At 47.6% G+C, this 23,375-nt stretch overlaps 1 protein-coding gene across 15 annotated transcripts in view; it reads right to left on the bottom strand.

Moving 5' to 3' along the window:
- Positions 1 to 882: 882 nt before the first annotated feature.
- Positions 883 to 23,375, bottom strand: part of LOC127005078 (agrin-like) — a 31,235-nt gene continuing 8,742 nt past the window's right edge. For 2 of the 15 annotated variants that reach the window (XM_050873569.1, XM_050873570.1), the window contains exons 3-20: positions 22,978 to 23,205; positions 19,185 to 19,418; positions 18,773 to 19,030; positions 18,434 to 18,628; positions 17,985 to 18,182; positions 17,488 to 17,685; positions 16,829 to 17,002; positions 16,161 to 16,358; positions 15,711 to 15,932; positions 14,630 to 14,827; positions 14,207 to 14,428; positions 13,762 to 13,959; positions 13,102 to 13,299; positions 12,755 to 12,952; positions 12,442 to 12,618; positions 11,572 to 11,910; positions 6,470 to 6,637; positions 883 to 2,568 (exon numbers count right to left, since the gene is read on the bottom strand). In XM_050873569.1, the coding sequence (XP_050729526.1) occupies positions 2,426 to 2,568; positions 6,470 to 6,637; positions 11,572 to 11,910; positions 12,442 to 12,618; positions 12,755 to 12,952; positions 13,102 to 13,299; positions 13,762 to 13,959; positions 14,207 to 14,428; positions 14,630 to 14,827; positions 15,711 to 15,932; positions 16,161 to 16,358; positions 16,829 to 17,002; positions 17,488 to 17,685; positions 17,985 to 18,182; positions 18,434 to 18,628; positions 18,773 to 19,030; positions 19,185 to 19,418; positions 22,978 to 23,205 (3,746 nt within the window). In that variant the 3' untranslated portion in view covers positions 883 to 2,425. The remainder of the gene's footprint in view (positions 2,569 to 6,469; positions 6,638 to 11,571; positions 11,911 to 12,441; positions 12,619 to 12,754; positions 12,953 to 13,101; positions 13,300 to 13,761; positions 13,960 to 14,206; positions 14,429 to 14,629; positions 14,828 to 15,710; positions 15,933 to 16,160; positions 16,359 to 16,828; positions 17,003 to 17,487; positions 17,686 to 17,984; positions 18,183 to 18,433; positions 18,629 to 18,772; positions 19,031 to 19,184; positions 19,419 to 22,977; positions 23,206 to 23,375) is intronic. The other 13 variants (XM_050873574.1, XM_050873573.1, XM_050873571.1 and 10 more) reach the window with 13 other exon arrangements.

Raw genomic sequence — 23,375 nt, 5'->3', positions numbered from 1 at the left:
AACTAGAAAGAGATGTTGAGGAAAATGAAAAATAGGAGAAGGAAACTAGGAAGATTGGAGAAGGAGGTAGAGAGGTCCAGCTAATGTTAAATGAAGCTTGTGGATAATTTCAATGCTTCTATTGCTTACGCTTTTTTTAGGTGGTTTAGTATTTTTTTTCATGTATTTATTTGCTTCTTCATTCCTTTATCTGTTCATTTCTTTCTTTTCCTTTCCTTGACTGCCATTGTTTTTTTTTTCTTGATTCGTACCATATCGCCTTGTTGTTGTTTTTTTCCCTTCCCTCTTTTATTCATTCCTTTCCTCCTTCCTTCTTTCGTATCTTTTTTTTTCTTTAATTCACATCATATTCCTGTTTTCTTTATTTTCTTCCTTTCCTTCATTTTTTTTTCCTTCACTCATTTATTCATTTCTTCTTTCCTTCCTTCATATAGTCATTCATTTCTTCCTTCCTTCCTTCCTTCCTTCCTCTCTTGTCTTTCCTTATTGTTCCTTGCTTCGTATCGTATTCCTCTATTTTCTTTTATTTTCCTTTATTCATTTATTCATTCATGTCTTCCTTCCTTATATCTCCGCTTGTTTTTTTCTTCTTCCTTCATTTGTTCGATAATTTTTCCTTCCTTTGTTTGCATTTATCTTTTTTTTCCTAATTCATACCATATTTTGTTTTCATCTTCTTTATCTCCTATTCTCCTACTCCTCTTCTTTTTTTCTTCTCCATCTTCTCCTTAATTCACTCCCTGACCCCTTGTAGACTGCTTACCATGTTCATCAGTTCCTATTCCCATTCCTGTTCCTGTTCCTGCCTCTCATTTCTGATGCACTAATTAAAACTCAGGTGTGGGGGACGTGCCTCGCGCCAGGTGTAATAACTTCGTCGGACACTGACAGGTAGATTTTATTTTACACGCATTTAAATAATTCATCCATTTTCTTTCCATTTAACTTTGGAAACTTGTCGCAGGTAAGAAGAGGAAGAAGAGGAAGAGGAAGAGGAATATGTTAATGGTTCTCTCTTCTTTTCCTTCGTATTTCCTCCTCTTACTCTTCCTCTTCCACTTTCTTCTCCTCTTTCTCCCCTCCTTCTCCTCCTCCTCCTCCTTTTTTAACTTGTACGGAAGAGGAATAAGGAAGAATAGAGAGGAGGGAAAGGAGAAGAGAGAAATGAGGAAGAGATAGACAAGAGACTTAACCTTTACCCTCCTTTTCATTCCCCTTCCCCTTTTTCGTCACCCTTTCTTCCTCTTCCTTCTTTCTTTACCCCTTATTCCCCTTCCCTCTTACCTTTCTCATCCCCTTCCCCTCTTTTCTTAACCCTTTCTTCCCCTTTCCTTTTTCCCTCTCCCATTCCCCTTCACTCAAGAGAATCGTAAAAAAAGGAAGGGGATAGATGATAAAAATGATAAAGAAGAGGGGAAAAGAATGTAAAGAGAATGAGGAGAGACTAAACTATTTCCCTTTTCCTTCCCTTACCTACCCTTCCTCCTCCCCTCTCTCTCCCTCTCTCTCCTTCCCCCTCCCCTTACTTTCTCTCTCAGGTCGGAAAACAAAACAGAAGAACATAGACAACTTATTTCCTTCCCCTCACTCTCCCTTCCTCCCCTTCCCCTCCCTTTCCCTTCCCCTTCCCTTCAGACAGACTGGCAGGCCGCAAGACAGATTAGGAGAGAAAGGAAAGTTTGAAAAGTAGAAAGAAAATGGGAAGTTGAGCAAACAGCGTACCCCTTCCTCCCCCCCCTTCCTCTCTTCTCCTCTCCCCTTCCTCTCCCTCCCTCACCCATTTCCCTTAGAGCCTGACATGGAGTGAAAAGAACAAGGAAAAAGGGGAAAGAAAGCAAATGATTGGACAACCCACCCTTCCCCTCCATTCTTCCCCTCTCCTCCTCCTCCTCCTCCTCCTCATCTCCCTCTCCCTTAGACAAAAAGACAGAGAGGCAGGAGAGAAAAAAAAGGTAGAAATTAAGGAAGAAGAAGTAACTAACTACCCCTTTCTCCTCCCCTCCCTCCCCCCCTCCCCCTACCTACCCCCACCCTTCCCCAGACATGATATAATATAAAGCATGAGGGAAAAGAGAGTAAGAGGAAGGAAAGAAAATAGGAAGAAAATTCACCGTCAGCCTTCCCCTTCCTCCCGCCTCTTCCCTCCCCCACCCGTCTCTTCCCCACCCCTTCCCCTCTTCCTTTTAGACAGACAGACAGACAGACAGGAGAGAAAATGTAAGGAGGTAAGAAGATAGAAGATTTAGTGTCAGCCTACCCCATCCTTCCCCTTCCTCTTTTCTCCCATCTCCCCTTCCCCCTCCCCTCAGACAGACAAAATAGGGAGGAAAAAGAAAGCAGCAAAATTAAGTAAGTAAGAAAATGCATACAAAACATGGCCCTCTCCCCTCCCTCCCCCCTCCTCCTCCCCTTCACCCCCTCCCCTTCAGACAGCCAGGATATAGGCAGAGTAGGTCAGGTCCTCCTCCGATGACGATGACTCTCTGCTGTGCCCCGGCTCCGGCTGTGGCAGGGGCGGCGGCAGGAAGGGCAAGCTTGCTGAGGGGCCTGCTGGTGCTGGTGGTAACCCTGGAAGTAGTAGTAGTAGTAGTTGTAGTAGTAGTAGTAAGAGTAGTAGTAGTAGTAGTAGTAGTAGTAGTAGTTGTTGTTGTTGTTTTTGTTGTTGTTCCTGTTTTTGTTGCTGTTGTTGTTATTTTACAGTAAAGAAAGCGGTTCAAAAGGAAAAATAGATAAAGAAAAAGAAAGAAAAGAAAAAAAAGAAAATTAAAGTCCGCTTATCATTGTTCCCATAAAATAAAAATAGGAATGAGTGTTGTTGTTGTTGTTGTTGTTGTTGTTGTTGTTGTTGTTGTTGTGTGTGTGTGTGTGTGTGTGTGTGTGTGTGTGCCTAATACACTCACACACACACACACACACACACACACACACACACACACGGTTTCATTCACACACTTAACACAATTTCTGTACTCCTCTTTGTCCTAATCTTTGTCCTCTCACTCTTCCTCTTCCTCTTCCTTTCCGTCTCTTCCTTTTCCCTCTTCTTCCCTTTCTCTTAGTTCTTCTCCCTTAGTTTCGCCTCTTCCTATTTTCTTTGTTGTTATTCCATCTACCTTTCTCCCCTCACTCCTCTTCATCCTCTTTTTCCTCTTCTTCTTTCCTTCTTCTTCCCTTTCTCTTCTTCCTAATACATTACTGAACCCATCTTCCATTCCCTCTTTTTTACCATTATTTCCTTACTCCTCCTCCTTTCTACTTTTCGCCTTTATTTAGTTTTATCTTTTACTTCATTTTTCCTTCCTTCTTTCTTTCCTTCTCTTCCTTCCATTTTTACCTCCTTCCTTCCTTTATTCTTCCCATACATACATCCTTCCTCCCTTCCGTTCTCTCTTCCCTCCCTCCTTCCTTCCTTCCTTCCTTCCCTCCTTTCTCTCTTCCCTCCTTCCTTCTTTCCTTTCCTACTTCCTTTCGCTTTCCCTCCTCCTGTTTCTGATCTTATTCCAACCTTTGATTTTCACTTTTTTTATCTCCTCTTTTTCTTTCCCTTCCTTTTTTTTCTTATCTGACTGTCCTCTCCTTCACCCTTTTGACCTTTTCTCTTCCTCTTCTTTTTTTATCCCTCTGTCTCCCATTCTGACCCTACTCCGTTATGGTTCCTTTTTCTTTCTTCTTTTCTTTGTTTTTTTCCCTTTCCTCTTTTTCCTCTCATCTCTGTCCCTTTATTTCACTTTTCTTTCATTCCTTCCTTCTTCTTTTCGTTATCTCCTCTTCTTTATAGTTTTTTTCCTTCATTTTCCTTTTATCTTTACTTCCTTCCTTCCTTCCTTCCTTCCTTCCTTTCTTTCTTTCTTTCTTCCTTTCTTTCTTTCTTTCTTTCTTTCTTCCTTCCTTCCTTTCTTTCTTCCTTCCCTTTTTTTTCTCTCCCCTTCCGACCCAACTCCCTTTTGGTTCATTTTTCTTCCTTCTTTTCTGTTTCTTTTCCCTTCCTCTTTTCTCTTCCCTCTTTCCTCTCATCTTTGTTCCCTTACCTTACCCTCCCTCTTCCTCACCTGCCCTCAACTCACCTATAATGATAACACCTGTCGCCTTTAATTAAGCCATTGTTAGTGTTTTTTCATGTGATAAGTATATTCATTCAATGTGATTTCGTAATTTTTTAATGTTATTTTTATGCGATCATTTTCTTAACCTTCTAAAAAAATAGTATCGTAATATTAACATCAAAAAGGGTATGAGAAAAGAATATTGTCATGGAGGTTTAAGTAGAGGCCGGTTAATCCGAATTTCACTATATCAAAATTCATTAAATCGGGGCTTCACTTTACCTCGTACCTACCTTGAATTAACCAGAAGTATCCGTTTTTTCGTTATTTGTTTTTTGTTTGTTTCTTTCCAAACACGTGTGACAAAGGGAAGGAAGGAAGGGAGGGAAGGGAAAAAGGGGAGAGAAGGAGGAAAGGGAGGGGAGTGGGAAGGAGCTGGGGAGGGGGGGAAGCAAGGAACGGGGTGACGGTAGGGGAGCAAAGAGGGGAAGGGGAAGGGGAAAGGGGAGGAACGGGAAGGGGAGAAGGAAGGAAAGGGAAGAGGGGAAGGGGAGACGGGAGGGAAAGGGGAGAGGGGGAAAGGGAAGGAAAGGGGAGAGGGGAGGAAAGGGAAGAGGGGGAAGGGGAATGAAAGGAGAGAAAGGGAAGGGGAGGGGAGGGGGAAGGAAAGAGAAGATGGGGAAGAGGAGAAAGTGGAAGGAAAGGGGAGAGGGGAGATGGGAGGGGAGGGGGGAACAGTTAGTAAAGTAAGCAGGTTAGTTTAGGTTAGTTTGGCAAAGTTATCCAACTCTCCTGTGCGTGTGTGTGTGTGTGTGTGTGTGTGTGTGTGTGTGTGTGTAATGGTGGGGAAGACAAGGCGGAAGAGGAGGAAGAGAAGGAGGAGGAGGAGGAGGAGTAGGGAAGAGGGGCTTTTAAGGGGAAGGAGGACGAATAGGTTTTAGGAAGAGCATTAGGGACTAGGAAGGAGGAGGAGGAAGAGGAGGAGGAGGAGGAGGAGGAGGAGGAGGAGGAGGAGGAAGGGAGAAGAGGGACAGGTAAGAGATGGAAATTGGTGAGCGAGTTGAAATTAATTGGCTCAGGGAGAGAGGATGACGAAGGGGAGAGAGAAGGAAGAGGAGGGAGGGAGAGGTAAGAGAAGGGAGGGAGGGGAGAGGGGAGTGTTGATGGGACAGGCTGTGAAGAAGGTTGAGATGGCAGCGTCAAGACCAAGGTGAAAAAGTGAGGACAAGGTTGGGGGAGGAAAAGAAGAAGGAGGAGGAGGAGGAGGCGTTTAAAAGCAAGAGAACAGGGATATGATAGGAGGAGAGAAACGATGGGAATTTCAGAAGAGGTTTAAAGGAATTGGGAGGAGAGAGATGTGAGAGTTAGATAGAAGGAGAGAGAGAAAGAGGAAGAGATAAAAAGGAGACAGAAGAAGAGACACTTAGTAGCAAGAGGAGGAAGCGTTGAGATTTCCAGAGGAGGTTTTTAATATCCAGAAGAAGAGAAGAAAGGAGAAAACAGACACTAGAGAGAGAGAGAGAGAGAGAGAGAGAGAGAGAGAGAGAGAGAGAGAGAGAGAGAGAGAGAGAGAGAGAGAGAGAGAGAGAGAGAGAGAGAGAGAGAGAGAGAGAGAGAGAGAGAGAGAGAGAGAGAGAGAGAGAGAGAGAGAGAGAGAGAGATGAAAAGTGATGAACCAGGATTTGAATGAGAGAGGTGAAGAGAGAAACACCAGATAGAGAGAGGAAAAGGAAGAAGAGATAGACAAACCATAATTAGGAGGAAAGAAGAGAGAAGAGAAGTACACCAAATAAAAAAAATGAAATAGAGGGAGAAGAAGAATTGGAAGAGAGAGAAACGCCAGGTAAACAATGAGAAAAAGAGGAAGAGAGGATGAAATGGAAGGAGAAAAAAGACGAGAGAAAAGATACTAGACAAACAAAGAGAAAAAGAGAGGAAAGAAGAGAATGACGAACCAGTAAAGAAAAAGGAGGGCAGGAAAACGACAGATAAAGATAAATAAAAAAAAGAGGGGAAATAGAGAAAAAGAGATGATGAAATGGAAGAAAAGAGAGGAGAGAAAAGATGCTAGATAAACAAAGAGAAAAAGAGAGGAAAGAAGAGAATGACGAACCAGTAAAGAAAAAGGAGGACAGGAAAACGACAGATAAAGATAAATAAAAAAAAGAGGGGAAATAGAGAAAAAGAGATGATGAAATGGAAGGAGAAAAAAAGACGAGAGAAAAGATACTAGATAAACAAAGAGAAAAAGAGAGAAAAGAAGAGAATGACGAACCAGTAAAGAAAAAAGAGGAGAGGAAAACGACAGATACAAAGAAAAAATAAGAGGGGAAGACAATAGAGACGATCCCCTTAAGGACAAAATATTATAAACGACCCCCTTAAGGACAAAACCACTCAGTCACACAAGCCCAGACGCTACTCACTCTGGCAGGGCCCTTCGTGTACCGCCTCGATGGTGAAGAATGGGTTTTGGCAGTCGGCGTACTCCAAGAGGCACTGGTTGCTGTACGTCTCCCCGTCGCTCCCACACACCGGCCTGAACCTCCTGTCGCAGCTGGCCTCACACACTGGGCCCTTCGGAAGCGCGGCCACTGGGGACGGGAGGACAATAGGTTAGGGCGTCGCAAAGGGGGAAAAAAAGAGTGTATGGTTTAATCTGGTAGCTGTGGGGATCATGTTTCTTAAAGGCCCTTCCCTCTAAGCGAGAAAAATGAGAAAAAAATCATCACTCACGCAAACCATTTCATAATATATATCAACGCATTTGTGATCAGTTTATGTATCTTCTATTTTAGGGAGTTTGTATCATGGCAAAAATGTGGCCCGTCGCTGGTACACGGTAAAGCCACAAATTTGGCCCGTCGCTGCTACCGGGTGAAGGGGGGAACAGGCTCTAAAACACGTTATGACACGGGAAAGGTTAGAATAAGTTGGTATTAGTTGTTTAGGAAGGAAGATCAGATAGAAATAGGACAAGTATGAGGTTAAGACACGATAGGAGTTTATGAATGAGGGATAGATCGGCCACTTGCAATAGGACAGAGAAGACGTTAGGACACAAGAGATGAGGTAAAGCAAGGCAGACAATAAAATAGAGTTAGGGACTGGAAATAACAATAGGACAAGGCATAGCAAGGGGAAAGACATGTAGGAGTTTATGGTTCAGGGAAGACGTTAGGACACAAGAGATGAGGTAAAGCAAGGCAGACAATAAAATAGAGATAAGGACAAGAAATAACAATAGGACAAGGCATAGCAAGGGGAAAGACATGTAATAGTTTATGGTTAAGGGGAGGATGGTCACAAGAAACAGGATAGACAGAAGATTAGGATACGAAAAGCTAGTGATTTTGTTTTTCGTTTGACCTGGATTAAGGAAGGAATAGAAAGTTAAGATAAAGCAAAGGTAAAGACACATTAGGGTTTATGTTTAAGGACAGAGCGGTAACTAGAGATAGGACAGAGAAGAGGTTAGGTTAGGTTAGGGAAGGGTGATTAATGATTTTGTTTTTCGTTTGGCCTGGATTAAGGAAGGAATAGAAAGTTAGGATAAAGCAAAGGCAAGGCACGTTATGGTTTATGTTTAAGGACAGAGCGGTAACTAGAGATAGGGCAGAGAAGAGGTTAGGTTAGGTTAGGGAAGGCAGATAAAAATACTAGAGGTAGGGACAGGAAAGAACTTTAGGTTAAGGCGTAGCAAAGAGAAAAACACGATGGGCTTTGTGGTGTAGGTTGAGAACAGGCTCTAAAAACACATTAGGACACGGGAAAGGTTGGAACAAGTTGAAGTTTTTGGTTAAGGAAAGAAGATAAGTTAGACAGGACAGACAATAGCTTAGTTAGGAAAAAGCAAAGACAAAGGCAAGTTAGGGTTTATGTTTTAAGGGACAAAGGGGCCATTATTACCGCGTTGGGACACAAGAAAGGCTAGAACAAGCTAAAGTTACAAATTAGAAAAGCAGATAAACTATAGAAAAGGGACCGACAAGAAATCAGAACATACGAAATACTAAGACACATTGAGGATTATGTTAAACTGGAACGGAAGTAGAAATAGACAAGAAACAAACAAATAAATACAAAACGAAAATATAGAACGGGCAGTATAGACAAGAAGAAGATGAAGAAAAAAAATGAACTAGAAACAGAATAGACAACACATTAGGACATACCGAAACAAAGACACGTAGAGGTTTATATTTAAGGGACAGAGTGGACGGTACAAACAGGACAAATACAAGTTTAGGACGTTCTCAGAGTCAGGACATGTTCGGGTGACTAGTTAAGGGACAGGAAGGCTTCTGGGTTGAGGCGTGGAGGGGACAAGAACAAGTTAGGCAAGACAGTCTAAGCGATCACTGAGAACAGACCAAACACAGAACCGGTACAGAACAAGACGGAAAGTTAGACAAAGAAAAACAAGAAAGGCAAGCTGTTTAAAGGACCATCTAGACAGGCTAACAGGGGAGAACAGGAAGAGGAAAACAAGGAGGAAAAGGAGGTGGAGGAGGACGTGTAGGGGGAGGAAACAAAAGGAACGGAGAGACGAGCGAGAAAATAGCCGCGACAGGTTGGAAAAAGGGAGAGAGTTTCCTTTTAGAAGACTTTTGTTATTTCATTCATTTGACGTTCCTAGGCCTATCCTGCCCTCGGGTGTGTGTGTGTGTGTGTGTGTGTGTGTGTGTGTGTGTGTAGGGTAATATAGGGTGAAAGAAGGCGAAGAAAGAAGGAAAAAAGGTCAAAGAAGAATTAGAAAAAGAGAAGAGAAGGAGGAAGAGGGAAGAAACTGCAATGATTTTATAGGAATCCATAGAAGAAAGAATATGAGAGATGAAGATAAAGAAAGAAAAAAAAGAAATAAAAAATAAACAAAAGAAATAAAAAAGAAAAAGAAAAAGACACCACGAATAAAATTAAGAAAAAAAATATCTACATCTAACAGACAAACTTTAAGACTAATCCTTCTCTATTTATATTCAGAGGAGGAGAAGGAGGAGGAGGAAGAGGAGGAGGAGGAGGAACACGAACACACTAGCAGCAACTCCACTCCAGAAAGAATTAAAAATAAAATAAAAAGAAAGTACCCGAAAAAAGGTGAACTTGAGGAAGAAGAGAAGAGCTTGGAAAAGAAAAAGTGGAAATTTTGTAAATGGAAAAATCGACAACTTGTAAAAGAAAGTAAAAAGAAAAGTCTACGCTCTTGCTCCTCACATTTTTCTTCTCCCCGGTGAAGAGAAAGAGACTGAAGAGAAGAAGGAGCGGAAACGAAAAGGAATTAATGGGTTTGTGAAGAGGAGAAAATTATGAACACAATATGAAATAGGAAAAGAAGAAAAAATGAAGGAAAAGAGAGAGACTGAAGAAGAGAAGGAAAGGAAACGACAAGGAATTAATGAGTTTGTGAAGAGAAAAAAATTATGAACACAATGATATGAAATGCGAAAAGAAGAGAAAATTAAGAGAAAGAGAGAAACTGAAGAAGAGAAGGAAAGGAAACGAAAATTAGTTAAGGAGTTTGTGAAGAGATGAAAAATAAATATGAGCATAACAATATGAAAAACAAAAAGAAGAAAAAAATGAAAATATGACAAGTTTAGGAAAAGAACGGAGATACGATTACGGATATGACAAAGAAAAAATAACACTAAGCAAATAGATAGATAGATAGACAGATAGATAAATAAACATAGATAGATAGACAGATAGATAGATAGACAAGTATAATGAAATAATGCGAAAAAAAAATAAAAGAATGATTTTAAAGCTTGGAAAAACTGTTCTTGTTATTGTCATTAATGTGTCTGTTTGACGACATAAAAAAAAAATAACAAAACAAAAAGGAAGAGAAATAAGAGGAAAAAAATGAAAGTTAAAGAAGAGAGAGAGAGAGAGAGAGAGAGAGAGAGAGAGAGAGAGAGAGAGAGAGAGAGAGAGAGAGAGAGAGAGAGAGAGAGAGAGAGAGAGAGAGAGAGAGAATATAAGGACATTGTTGTTGTTCTTGTTCTTGTTGTATTGTTCTGTGTTTGCTTGGCGCTCCGAGAAACTAAAGAAATAAAATTAAATAAAAAAAGGAAATTTCCGAAACGAGGCAAGGAAAATATTAACACGGGACTACGCAGATGTTGTTGTTGTTGTTGTTGTTGTTGTTGTTGTTGTTGTTGTTATTGTTGTTGTTGTTGTTGTTGTTGTTGTTGTTGTTGTTGTTGTTGTTGTTGTTGTCGTTGATGTTGTCGTCGTCGTCGTCTCGTCATATTTTCTGTTTTCTTGACGCTCCAAAAAAATTAAAGAAATAAGCAAAATTTCAAAAAAAAAAAGGAAAACTAAGAATCTATATGAAAAACGTATTAACGCCCCACTTGGCAAGCTGCTGTGTTGCGTTGTGTTGTTTGTTTGTTTACATGACGGCGTGTGTGTTGGTGGTGTGTGTTGCGCCAGACCCGGGGGAGGCGAGGTGTTGTGTGTATCTCAAAAAAAGAGGTGAACATTACCCTGGAGATGATGATGAAAGAGGAGGAGGAGGAGGAGGAGGAGGAGGAGGAGGAAAAGGAGGAAACATGGAAACATAAAAAAGTAGCCGACATGAAGCATATTGGCTCATTACGAGGTTGTTTTGAGTAGCGGGCATTTTTTTTTTTATTATTGTTTCCTTTTTTTTGTGCCCTTGAGCTGTCTCCTTCGTTTTGTTGTCCGCTCTAGTGCCGTGACCTGCCTGACAGTTACTTGGTGCATGCAGACCAGATCAAAGCACTTCGGTGCGTACGTTAAGTTTACTCCTGCTGTCACGACGTAATGGTCAATGCGATTTTTTAAGGAGTTGATGATTTCTGGACTTACTACTTCAGCAGGAAGATTGTCCCAATGGCGTATGGCTCGATTAGAGAAGAAACTCCTACCAATGTCTGTATTGCATCGCCTCGCTTGTATGGAAAAGTCATTGTTTCTATTTCTTGAGTTGGTTCGTAGCTCAAAAAAACTTGGAGTGATCGACGTTACTAAAATTCTTAACGTACTTGAAGACCTGAATCATATCCCCTCGTAAGCGTCTCTTTTACAACGAGAAGAGGTTGAGTCGCTTAAGTCATTCTTCATACGGCAGGGCCCTCAAGGGTGGAATCATTTTCTTAGCTCGTCGCTGAACTTTCTCTAATAATTCAATGTCCGTCCTGTAATTAGGGGACCAGAACTGCACTGCATACTAGAGGTGAGGCCTTACCATTGAGTTATGTAAAAATAGCATTACTTGCGGCATCTTACACTCGAAATTCCTCGCCGTAAACCCGAGGATATTGTTGGCTTTGTTTTATGCTTTTTTACATTGCTTTGCGTGTTTCAAGCCACTGCTGATGGTGACCCCAAGAAGAGGAGGAGGAGGAGGAGAAGTAAGAATACAGAAATAAGAAAATGATAAAAATATTAATATAAAGAAATGAATAAGTAGAATAATAAAAAAACGAACAGTAAAACAAAAACAAAATAATAGAATAGAATAAAATAAAATTAGATTAAATTAATTACAACCACTCACCACAAGGGCCTTCAAACTTCGTCTCCACGGTCAGGCCTCCTCGCGCGCGGCTCTTGCAGTTTGCCACCTCGAGGGCGCATGGGTTGTTGTAGGTGAGCCCGTCCGAGCCACACACCGGCCGGAACTCGCGCGTGCAGGCCTCAGAGCACACGGGGGCCGAGGGGGGTGAGCCGGACGACGGGGGGGCCAGCTGGGGGGAGTCAACTGAAGAGGAGGACTGTTGGGGAGATGAGGGGGAGGAGTGGGTGGATGGGGATGCTTCTTGGGGCGAGGAGTGTGGGGAGGAAAGAGCCATGTTGAAGGAAGGCCTCACCTCCTGTGACGTGCGTGCGTCGCCCTCTGGAAGGGAGAGAGAGGTAGAGGCATGCGGACGAGCGGACTAGTACAAAAAGTGTTACAAAGTGTTATTGCACAGACGCGTCACGACACTGATTGGAAGCGACACAAACACAAAACATTAGAGCGACAGCACCTCCGGCGCCGCCATCAAGCTCAAAATAAATTGTGACACTAAAACCGAGTGACAGGAAGCAAGGGACAAGACAAAAGCCAAAAAAGACACAGACAGACAAACAGACAAAGGCAGGCAGGGACAGATGACAAAGCTAATATATATACAGACAGACACAGTTAGGCGTGCAGACGACGTCAGCAAGGGCCATATATACATTACCGGAGGAGTGAAGGGAGTGCCTGAGAGGCTCAAGAGACAGAGTTTGAGGCGAGCGGCAGAGGGAATGGACAGGGAAAGGCAGCGGAGGGTTGGTGGCAGGAATGTATTTAGGTTTTTCAAGTGGAGAGAGAATTGCTTGGTGGCCGCGCCGGGCAGCACCGAGGCATAGCAGGCGCTCGGCCCGGCTCAAGGCTCACCGCAGGGGCCCTCGTCCACTAGGTACACGCCCTGCTCATTCCGCGCCCACCGCCCGCAGTTGGACGCGTCCAGGAAACACTCGTTGTCGTACGTCCGGCCGTCGGAGCCGCAGACGGGCTCGTACTCCTCCTGGCAGTTATCGCGGCAGCCGCTGCCCTTGATGTCGAACGATGAGTCTGTGGGAAGATGCAAGGGTTAGGAGGTCGTGGTGGGCGGGTGGGGCAGGAGGCAGCTTGACAGAGTGTGGCAGGGCGGAGGCGGCAGGGTAGCCAGGGTCATTCAAGAATTGAAAGGGGGGAGGGGGACACGCACCGCACGGGCCAGTGTAACGCAGGAAGATCCACCGCCCAGTGTCCCTCCTGGAGCGGCAGCTGGCGTCCTCCAAAAGACATTCGTTCTCGTACGTGACGTCGTCAGAGCCGCACACGGGCGCCGCGTGGCGCGTGCACATCCGCCTGCAGGAGCTGAACACTTCTTCGGAGCTCTGCGGGGCGGCAGGCTCTTCACGGCCTGCGGGAGGCAGAGGCAAGTCAGTGTGGTCCCGGCAGCGTCAGGCGTCAAGGCGTCAAAGCGTCAAGGCGGCTCTTTGGTCGACAGTGCGAGCAAAGCGACAGTGTTCACACACGTACTGGAGGCCGCGGCCCCTCGACAACACTCACCACACGCGCCCTCAGACACAGCAGAGATGCCCTTGCCTCCCGCGGCTCTGCGCTTGCAGTCTGCCACCTTCAGGAGGCACAGGTTGTTGTAGGTGACGCCGTCGCTGCCGCACACGGGGAGGAAGATGCGGGTGCACTGCTGTGAGCACGGGGGTTTCTCCGTGGTGGACGGGGGCTGCGGCGCCTCCGTCGTGGCTCCTGGGGGTGGAAGAGGGCCATTGTGACAGTGTCCTGCCGCTACCGGAGAGTGACTGAGGCAGCAATGTGTGGTCAGAAAGGCGGCACGGAGCACCAGCCGGGCCTTGAAGGTTTCTTCCACCGCGGTCCTCTACCGCTCATAGAGGTTCTGAACTAAGCCGTCACGACCCCGCCAGACACAAGCTTACCCGTGCTGCCCTCTGCACCGCGTCCCCCACAGCACTACAAGTCCCCGCCCTGAAGAACACCCCCTGCCCGGGTTTGTTGTTCGGAGTTGTCCCTCTTCAGGCAGATTCCCCCACCACAAACAGGGCGGCAACCCGGTCAGACAATGCTCCCTGATGTAAAGATCTTTTCACTCACCACCACTCTATCCTTTCCTGTCTTGCCTCACCCCGCCCCCCTGCACCATCCCCTGCTCAGCCGTAGGTTGATTCCTCCGATCGAGACCCAAACACTCACCACACGCGCCCTCAGAAGCGACAGAAACGCCCGGGCCGCCGGCAACTTTGTTCTCGCAGTCGGCGATCTCCAGTAGGCACAGGTTGTTGTAGGTGACGCCGTCACTGCCGCACACGGGCAGGAAGATGCGGGTGCACTGCTGTGAGCACGGGGGTTTCTCCGTGGTGGACGGGGGCTGCGGCGCCTCCGTCGCGGCTCCTGGGAGTAAAAGAGGCCCATGTGACAATGTGAGGCCAAGGAAGCACCCGCAGGACAGCCCATCTTAGTTGCAGATCCTTCCCCCCGGCGTCGCCGCCGCGGAGGTTGCACACCGCCGTCACGGTCACAACAGAGACAAGTAAATAATCTTGGTTGACCCCCCCCTGCCGCCACACCCCTCCCCTCATGCCCTGCCCTACCCTGCCTTGCTGCCATGAGCCCCGCCCCTTTTTACTCAGACACTCACCACACGCGCCCTCCGCGGCGACGGTCACGCCCGCACCGCCCGCGGCTTTGTTCTCGCAGTCGGCGATCTCCAGCAGGCACAGGTTGTTGTAGGTGACGCCGTCGCTGCCGCACACGGGCAGGAAGATGCGGGTACACTGCTGCGAGCACGGGGTCGTCGCGCCCACCTGCGTGGTGTCCCCGCCGCTGCCCGCCACAGTGTTGTCCTCGCCGCCCGCCTGGTCTATGGGAGCACAAAAAGTCAGGAAGCGTTGTGAGGTGCCCCGCATGTCTATGGCGCAGGTGTCGGGCTGCAAGATGTCCCTACCCGTCGCCTGCATACAGTCACGACACTCGAAGGGCTCAGGGAAGGCCCTCGAGGAGGGACAGAAAGAAACTCAGGGTTGAAAGATCTTCCCGCCAAGGGAACACACAAGACACTCACCACACGCGCCCTCCGCGGTGACGGAGACGCCCGGGCCGCCGGCAGCTTTGTTTTCGCAGTCGACGATCTTCAGCAGGCACAGGTTGTTGTATGTGACGCCGTCACTGCCGCACACGGGCAGGAAGATACGGGTACACTGCTGTGAGCACGTGGGTTTCTCCGTGGTGGACTGGGGCTGCGGCGCCTCCGTCGCGGCTCCTGGGGGTAAAAGAGGCACATGTGACAATGTGAGGCCAAGGAAGCAGCAGAACCAGAGGCACCCGCAGGACAGCCCAGATCTTAGGCTCCTTTCACACGAGTGGTTTCTACCGCTCCGGCGAGCGGCAGCCGCATGGCACCTGGACATCTACGGTCAAGTGCGGTGTCTGCCGCATCCGCTTCAGTATCTCCTTCAGTTATATTTGTAATCTTCTCTTGAGGGATCCCACAAGCAAGGCCGTCTTTTAATCTCGGAGATCAGCAGCTCCGTGTCATGATAATTTTTAATTAGTCATAACCCTGAAATTTAACTGCAGATGTTTGTTGTACAGAGGTGTACAGAATTAATATGTAAGACACTTACATTTTCAATATACATTAAATGAAAGTTCATAAGATGGAAAATATAGTGCATACCAGCTTTTCCAATGATGCAGACAAAGTGGTCGCGTGCCCTTCCTCCCAGTGTTGACAGACAACTATCCCTCGCCGCACGCGGCAAACACCGCATGTGTGAACGCGCCCATAGCAACACTTGACCACCGAAACCGCTGTGCGGCATTTCTACCGCTGCGGTCTTGCTGGCAGTCCGGCAGGGTGCGACTGCCGGAGCGGCAGTCCTGCCGCTCCGGCTTCATGTGAACGCACCCATAGGAGTCAATGTAAAGCTAAACCGTCCGGCACGTGCCGCAGCGGCAGAAACCGCTCGTGTGAAAGGGGCCTTAGGTGCAGGTCCTTCCCCCCCGGCATCGCACCGCCGTCACGGTCACAACAAAGACAAGTAAATAATCTAGGCTAACCCCCCCTGCCGCCGCACCCCTCCCCTCGTGTCCTGCCCTGCCTTGCTGCCAGGAGACACGCCGCTATTTACTCAGACACTCACCACACGCGCCCTCTGCGGCAACGGTCACGCCCGCACCGCCCGCGGCTTTGTTCTCGCAGTCTGCGATCTCCAGCAGGCACAGGTTGTTGTAGGTGACGCCGTCGCTGCCGCACACGGGCAGGAAGATGCGGGTACACTGCTGCGAGCACGGGGTCGTCGCGCCCACCTGCGTGGTGTCCCCACCGCTGCCCGCCACAGTGTTGTCCTCGCCGCCCGCCTGGTCTGTAGGAGAACGAACAGTCAGGAGGCGTTGTGAGGCGCCCCACACGTTGTTAGCCATACACTCACGGACACTCGAACTGTATGCACGCTGTATGAACTCGACTGGATGCACGTCGCCTGCATACAGTCACAGACACTCGAAGGGCTCAGGGAAGGCACTCGAGGAGGGACAAAAAGAAACTCAGGGTCGAAAGATCTGCCCGCCAAGGGAACACACAAGACACTCACCACACGCTCCCTCCGCGGTGACGGAGACGCCCGGGCCGCCGGCAGCTTTGTTCTCACAGTCGGCGATCTCCAGCAGGCACGGGTTGTTGTAGGTGACGCCGTCACTGCCGCACACGGGCAGGAAGATGCGGGTGCACTGCTGTGAGCACGTTGCTTTCTCCGTGGTGGACGGGGGCTGCGGTGCCTCCGTCGCGGCTCCTGAACAGCGGTCATCGTTATGGTCATTGCATGAGATAGAAAACGAGGATGTATGGACACACACACACACACACACACACACACATGCATGTCGACCAGCAACACTAGTTTTTAAGGGTATTTTAGACTCGTGTGGCAGTACTTTTTTATGACTTTTATGAGTTTTGAGTAGAGTGTGAAAGTTACACAGACCTAACGTGCATCGAGGCGACAGTGTGTGTGTGTGTGTGTGTGTGTGTGTGTGTGTGTGTGTGTGTGTGTGTGTGTGTACGTTCCTGACTGACAACCTTCCATTACCTCCCCTCAACCCCCTTTGTCAGTCGCACGCCCATCACCCCCACCCCCCACCCCTTCAGAACGACTAACGCGCTGTCCCCTTCCTGCCTCCCCTCCTCACACAGTCACGGCCGCTGCCTCCTCATCCCCGGGTTTCCGCCCCCGCCCCCCTAAGGGAAGAGTCAGACACTCACCACACGCGCCCTCCGAAACGACAATGACACTCGGACCACCAGCGGCTCTGCTCTCACAGTCGGCAATCTCCAGCAGACACATGTTGTTGTAGGTGACGCCGTCGCTGCCGCACACGGGGAAGAGGATGCGGGTACACTGCTGCGAGCACGAGGGCGGCTTCTCCGTCGCGGCTCCTGAAGATAGAAAATATTTGTGTCGGAGGGCGTCTGGGTGTGGCAAACGGGCGGGCAGGCGACACATTCCCCGGCCCCGCACGGGTCTGGGTCACTTCTTAGCCGGGTTTGTTCAGGCCCCGGGTAGCTGAACCTCGGCATCGTACTAGCCCTGTGTAAGCAACCTCTTGGGACTTGTTCTGTTCCCCCCCGAAACACCGCACCCCGTCACCTGCACGTCCCAAACTCCCGTTCTGAAGCCTCACGCGTGAAAGATAGAAAAAAAATTGTCGTAAATCTCCGTTGGTCAAAGTGCTGCCGACTCAGATTGATGTTATGAAACACAGCCGCCACAACCACCTCCGCCACCTCATCCTTCTCGCCGCTCCTCTTGTCGTCTCGTGGCAGCAGCTGCTTTAACCCAACCTTGCCTTAATCTAATCACGGCTGCCAAGGCTGTAATGAAGGGGAAACGTTTAAGCAAGTTAAAACCAGATATAACTCACCACACGCCCCTTCTGAGGCGACGATGACGCTCGGACCACCAGCGGCTCTACTCTCACAGTCGGCGATCTCCAGCAGGCACAGGTTGTTGTAGGTGACGCCGTCGCTGCCGCACACGGGGAGGAAGATGCGGGTACACTGCTTTGAGCACGAAGATGTCTCCTGAGTAGTTGGGGGCTGCGGGACCTCCGTTGCGGCTCCTGGGAGTGTAAGAGGCTCTTGTGAGTGTCGCTGCTGCTTTTAGGACATGAGTGGCAAAGACGGCGGCCTCCAGCCAAGGATGCAACGGAAACAGGGTCCCCGCAGGATAGCCCAGCTCCTAGGTGCAGGTCCTTCCACCCTGCCGTCGCCGTGACAGAGGCCGCACACCGCCGTCACTTCCACAACAAAAACGAAAAATCAACCCAAGCTAACCCCCCCTGCCGCCTCCTCCTACTCGTGCCCTGCCCTGCCCTGCCCTGCTGCAAGGAACCCCGCCCCTCTACACTCAGACACTCACCACACGCGCCCTCCGAAGCGACAGAAACGCCCGGGCCGCCGGCAGCTTTGTTTTCGCAGTCGGCGATCTCCAGCAGGCACATGTTGTTGTAGGTGACGCCGTCGCTGCCGCACACGGGCAGGAAGATGCGGGTACACTGCTGTGAGCACGGAGGTTTCTCCGTGGTGGACGGGGGCTGCGGCGCCTCCGTCGCGGCTCCTGGGAGTAAAAGAGGCACATGTGACAATGTGAGGCCAAGGAGGCAGCAGAACCAGAGGCGCCCGCAGGACAGCCCATCTTAGGTGCAGGTCCTTTCCCCCGGCGTCGCCGCCTCTGGGGCTGCACACCACCGTCACGGTCACAAGAGAGACAAGTAAATAACCTTGGCAGACCCACCCTGTCCCTGCACCCCTCCCCTCATGCCCTGCCCTGCTGCCAGGAGCCCCGCCCCTCTTTACTCAGACACTCACCACACGCGCCCTCCGCGGCAACGGTCACGCCCGCACCACCCGCGGCTTTGTTCTCGCAGTTGGCGATCTCCAACAGGCACAGGTTGTTGTAGGTGACGCCGTCGCTGCCGCACACGGGCAGGAAGATGCGGGTACACTGCTGCGAGCACGAGGTCGTCGGGCCCACCTGCAAGGCGTCCACACCGGCCGCCTTGTCTGTAGGAGAACGAACAGTCAGGAGGCGTTGTGAGGCATACAGTCACGGACACTCGAAGGGCTCAGGGAAGGCCCTCGAGGAGGAACAGAAAGAAACTCAGGGTCGAAAGATCTTCCCGCCAAGGGGACACACAAGACACTCACCACACGCTCCCTCCGCGGTGACGGAGACGCCCGGGCCGCCGGCAGCTTTGTTCTCACAGTCGACGATCTGCAGCAGGCACAGGTTGTTGTATGTGACGCCGTCACTGCCGCACACGGGCAGGAAGATGCGGGTGCACTGCTGCGAGCACGAGGGTGTCGCTGGGTCTGGTCCAGAAAGCTCCACGCCTCCTAGTGGGGGGGTCAAGGCGCCCTGTCCAGACTCGCCGCCAAGGCTCTGTGACAGCGACTCTTCTTTGGCTGCCGAAGGAAGGATGGGTCAACATCAGTCTCGCGGCGCCCCTCTGTCTAGGTTATATTGATGCCCCGCCTCCCATCCCTTCATTAGTTGTACTCCTCTCATTACCCTTGTCCCCTCATCAACCCCAAGACCCCCTCGCCCCCCGCCACTCACCACATTCACCCTCCGACACCACGGTGAGCCCGCCGCCCTGCAGGCACGACGCTAACTCCAGCTGGCACTTGTTGGGGTAGGTGACGCCGTCACTGCCGCACACGGGCAATAAGATCAGGTGACATTCTTCGCGGCACGTGACACCCGCGCCGCCACCCGCACTGCCACCTTCGCCGGCCCCCGCTCCAGCTGAGGGCGGGACGGCAGCGGCAGCGAAGGCGGGAGTGATGACATCTGTTGGGGGGGAGGAGCGTCAGGCTGTGTGGGCATGAACGTAGAGGACGGACGGTGAACGAAATGATGAACGAGTATCAAAGAGGGAAATGGATTCACAGCAACAAGTCAGAGAAAGCGTGAAACGTTTGATAATGGAACAATCACTCTCACTCCCTCTTACTCCCTCACACGCTCACTCACACGTTCACTCCATTGCTCGCGCCGTCCCTTTGTCCCTTCCTCCCACTCTCTCTGACTGACTAAAGCTCCGCAGTTCAGGATTCAGGTCACGTAATTCTCGCACAAGAGCCACACAAGTTAACTGTTCCGCGCCGGACTCAGAGCAAAGGGAGGAATGGGGACATGCACTGAGCTCCACGTTGCCGCGGTGCACAGATCCGACTCCTTAACACTAGAAATTTTGTGTTTGGGGCTAAAGATAAATGGAAAACTAGGATTAAAATTAGTAAAAGAAAAACGTATTAAAATAAGTGTTGTATCATTCACATGTCATCCGTTTTCTTTGTCTTTGCCTTTCATATACATTATTTTTTTACCGTTTAGTCAAGTTTCCCTTATCCCACAAAAAAAGAAAATGGGAAACTAAGACAAGAAAAAAAAATCGTTGCCTCTTAAGCTGCTGGGGGTTGACCGCGGTAATTGCTTTTTTAACGGCGCGTTGCCTCAGAGTCCGCATCGGCATCCTTGACCTCTGACCTTCCCGCGGCGGCCGGAGCGACAGACGATCCCGGAACAGCTCATCGCATGAAACTAATCCTTGACCGACCAGGCGTATGTGCGTGTGTGTGTGTGTGTGTGTGTGAGAGAGAGAGAGAGAGAGAGAGAGAGAGAGAGAGAGAGAGAGAGAGAGAGAGAGAAGAATGTTTGATAGAGTAATAAATTAATTGATAGATAGATTATTTGAAAACGAAATAAAAAGGAAGAAATGGAGACAGATAGTGAGACCTTAAAAAAAAAAGAGGGATAGGAAAGAAATAAAAAAAAGGCGTTGGTGATGATGATGTCAGGGAAGAAAATAAACACTAATAGATTAAAGGAAAGGACAAAAACGTGAGGGAAACTAAGTAAAAAAAAACGTTGATGACATAATAGTCGTGAAGAAGGAAAAGAGACGAAGGAGATAATGACGTCACGCATTCCACTTAAAAAAAATAATCGTGTGAAACAAATATGTGAAAGAAAAACTCGTGTGAAACAAAGATTCGTGTTAAAGGAAATATTCGAGTTAAAAGAAATATTCGCGTAAAATTAAAATTCAAGTTTGATAAATATTCTTGTAAAAACTAATATTCGTGCAAAACAAACATTCACGTAAAAGAAACATTCGCTTAAAACAAACATTCGTGTATAAACATTCACGTAAAACAAACATTCACGTAAAACAAACATTCACGTAAAACAAACATTCGCTTAAAACAAACATTCGCTTAAAACAAATATTCGCTTAAAACATACTTTCGCTTAAAACAAACATTCGCTTAAAACAAACATTCGCTTAAAACAAATATTCGCTTAAAACATACTTTCGCTTAAAACAAATATTCGCTTAAAACAAACATTCGCTTAAAACAAATATTCGCTTAAAACATACTTTCGCTTAAAACAAACATTCGCTTAAAACAAACATTCGCTTAAAACAAATATTCGCTTAAAACATACTTTCGCTTAAAACAAACATTCGCTTAAAACAAACATTCGCTTAAAACAAACATTCGCTTAAAACAAACATCCGCTCTAAACAAACATTCGTGTATAAACATTCACGTAAAACAAACATTCGTATTAATACAAAAATCCATATAAGGAAGAAGGAAAAGAGACAAGGCGCTCACATCACACCTTCCACGTAAAACACTCATAAAAAAAATAAAAAAAACATTTCGAAAGGGCACCCGCTAATGACGCAACAGGTAAGGCATGCGGAAACGCCACCAGGTGAGTCCAGGAGCCCTTCCCGTGTCACCTGCCGCGCCTACCTGTTAATTGAGGGCCCGGACAGGTGCGCGTATTGCCTTCTTCCGGCCCAAACTAATTAACAGATAGCGCAGAGCAGGTGGAGGGGACGAGAGGTGAGAAAGAACGATATTATAATGAGACACTGAAGAAGGGGAAAGAGAAACACTGAGAGAGAGAGAAGGAAAGAAAGAGGAGAGGAGAGGAGAGGAGAAGAGGAGAGGGAGAAGAGAAAGAGAGAGGAGGGAGATAAGAGAGAATTAAATTAAATGAGAGTAGAAGATTCGAAAACCGAAGATAAGAAAGGGAGAAGAAAAGAGGGATGGAGAGAAGATTATAGAGGAAGGAAAAATATATAGAGAAGAAGAAGGAGAAGAAACTAAACGAGAAGAGAAGACGAATGAAGAAAAATAACAAAAAAAAAGAAGAGAATGGGAGATAAGCTGAGAGAGAGAGAGAGAGAGAGAGAGAGAGAGAGAGAGAGAGAGAGACACAGACAGACAGACGGACACAGAGACAGACAGACAGACAGACATTCAGACAGACTTGGATATAGATAAACAAAAACTCAACAAAAAAGAAACCATGCTCAAAAAAATATGTCCAAATAAAACCCCATTCATTTAAAACCAAGTTAGATCACAGTGAAAACCGCACAACGAGAAAACACGAGCATTCGAAACCTGTCACTGTTCGCTATGGAAAGATAATTAACCGAGGGGACTAAGACTGAAAAGAGTAAGAAACAGAAAAAGGGCTAAAGATTAAAAGCCAATAGCGATCCATAGGTATCCTGAATCTCCCTTTTCGGAACAGACGAAGCGGTAGGAAAGAGGAAGTTTGGAGGCGAAGTATTTGACCACAAGTGAAGGACCGAGAGAAAAGCTCCATAGGTCAAAGGTCAGACGTCTATAGTGATAAAAAAATGTGTCCCGGAGCTCATGATTTGAAGTGGTTGAAGGAAAGATGATATATGAGTGTTATGTAGAGTTCCGTAACCACACACACACACACACACACACACATGGACACACACACACACTTCAAACACTAAAAAAAAGTCATGGCCAACACAAAAAACAGACAGAGCAGCAAACAGTTGAGACACACACACAAACAGTAAATATGACCTGTAAAACTAGCAACACAAATAAATAAAACACCCAAACTGGAAGACACAGAAACACTCAATAACAAACAAATATAAATCAATGTAGACACAGGTAGGTTAAAACACACACGAAGAACAACATAGAGAGACACAGAGACAGATTGGGTCGACACACACACAGAGACAGTTCAGTTCAGACGCAGATATGCAACACACAAACACTTACAAACACACAAAAAGGTCAACACACAAACGTAGACACCTCTCCACCCGAAATTGACCTCTCTTTTGACCAATCTTTACTCTTGTCTGTTATGGGAGCGGTGAGTAGCGGTCTTTTTTTGCTCTTTCTGCACTCTTTACTTTTGTCTGTTATGGGAGCGGTGAGTAGCGGGCTTTTTTTCTCTCTCTCTGCACCCTTTTTGTTGCCCTTGAGGCGTCTCCTTTGCTGTAAAAAAAAATAATAATAAGGTACACACAAACAGCACTCACCGCACACCCCCATGTAGGCCGCAGTGAGGCTGGAGCCGTCTCTACACGTGGCCAGGGACAGCGTGCAAGGGTTGGTGTAGGTCACGCCGTCACTGCCGCAGACGGGCGTGTAGTCGAAGGGACAGAACTCGGGGCACGGGTCAGCGCCTCCTCCTCCTCCTCCTCCTGTTGGTCCTCCTCCTCCTACTCCTCCGTTTACTGTGTTCGTTTCGGGTCCTGCTATTGATCCTGTTAATGATTTGAGGAAGAGGTAGAAAGTTAGATAGATAGGTAGACAGATAGATAGACAGATTGATAGAGGGAGAAGGGTAGACGGAGGGTAATATATTAGTTTTATCATTAATGTATGTTATCGTTGATTGAAATATATATACCAGTTCTCTCTCTCTCTCTCTCTC

The sequence above is a fragment of the Eriocheir sinensis genome, chromosome 29 (assembly GCF_024679095.1).
Source record: "Eriocheir sinensis breed Jianghai 21 chromosome 29, ASM2467909v1, whole genome shotgun sequence".
NCBI lineage: Eukaryota > Metazoa > Arthropoda > Malacostraca > Decapoda > Varunidae > Eriocheir > Eriocheir sinensis.
The sequence above is the reverse complement of the archived record's forward strand: the minus strand, read 5'-3'. Positions and strand labels throughout refer to the sequence as shown.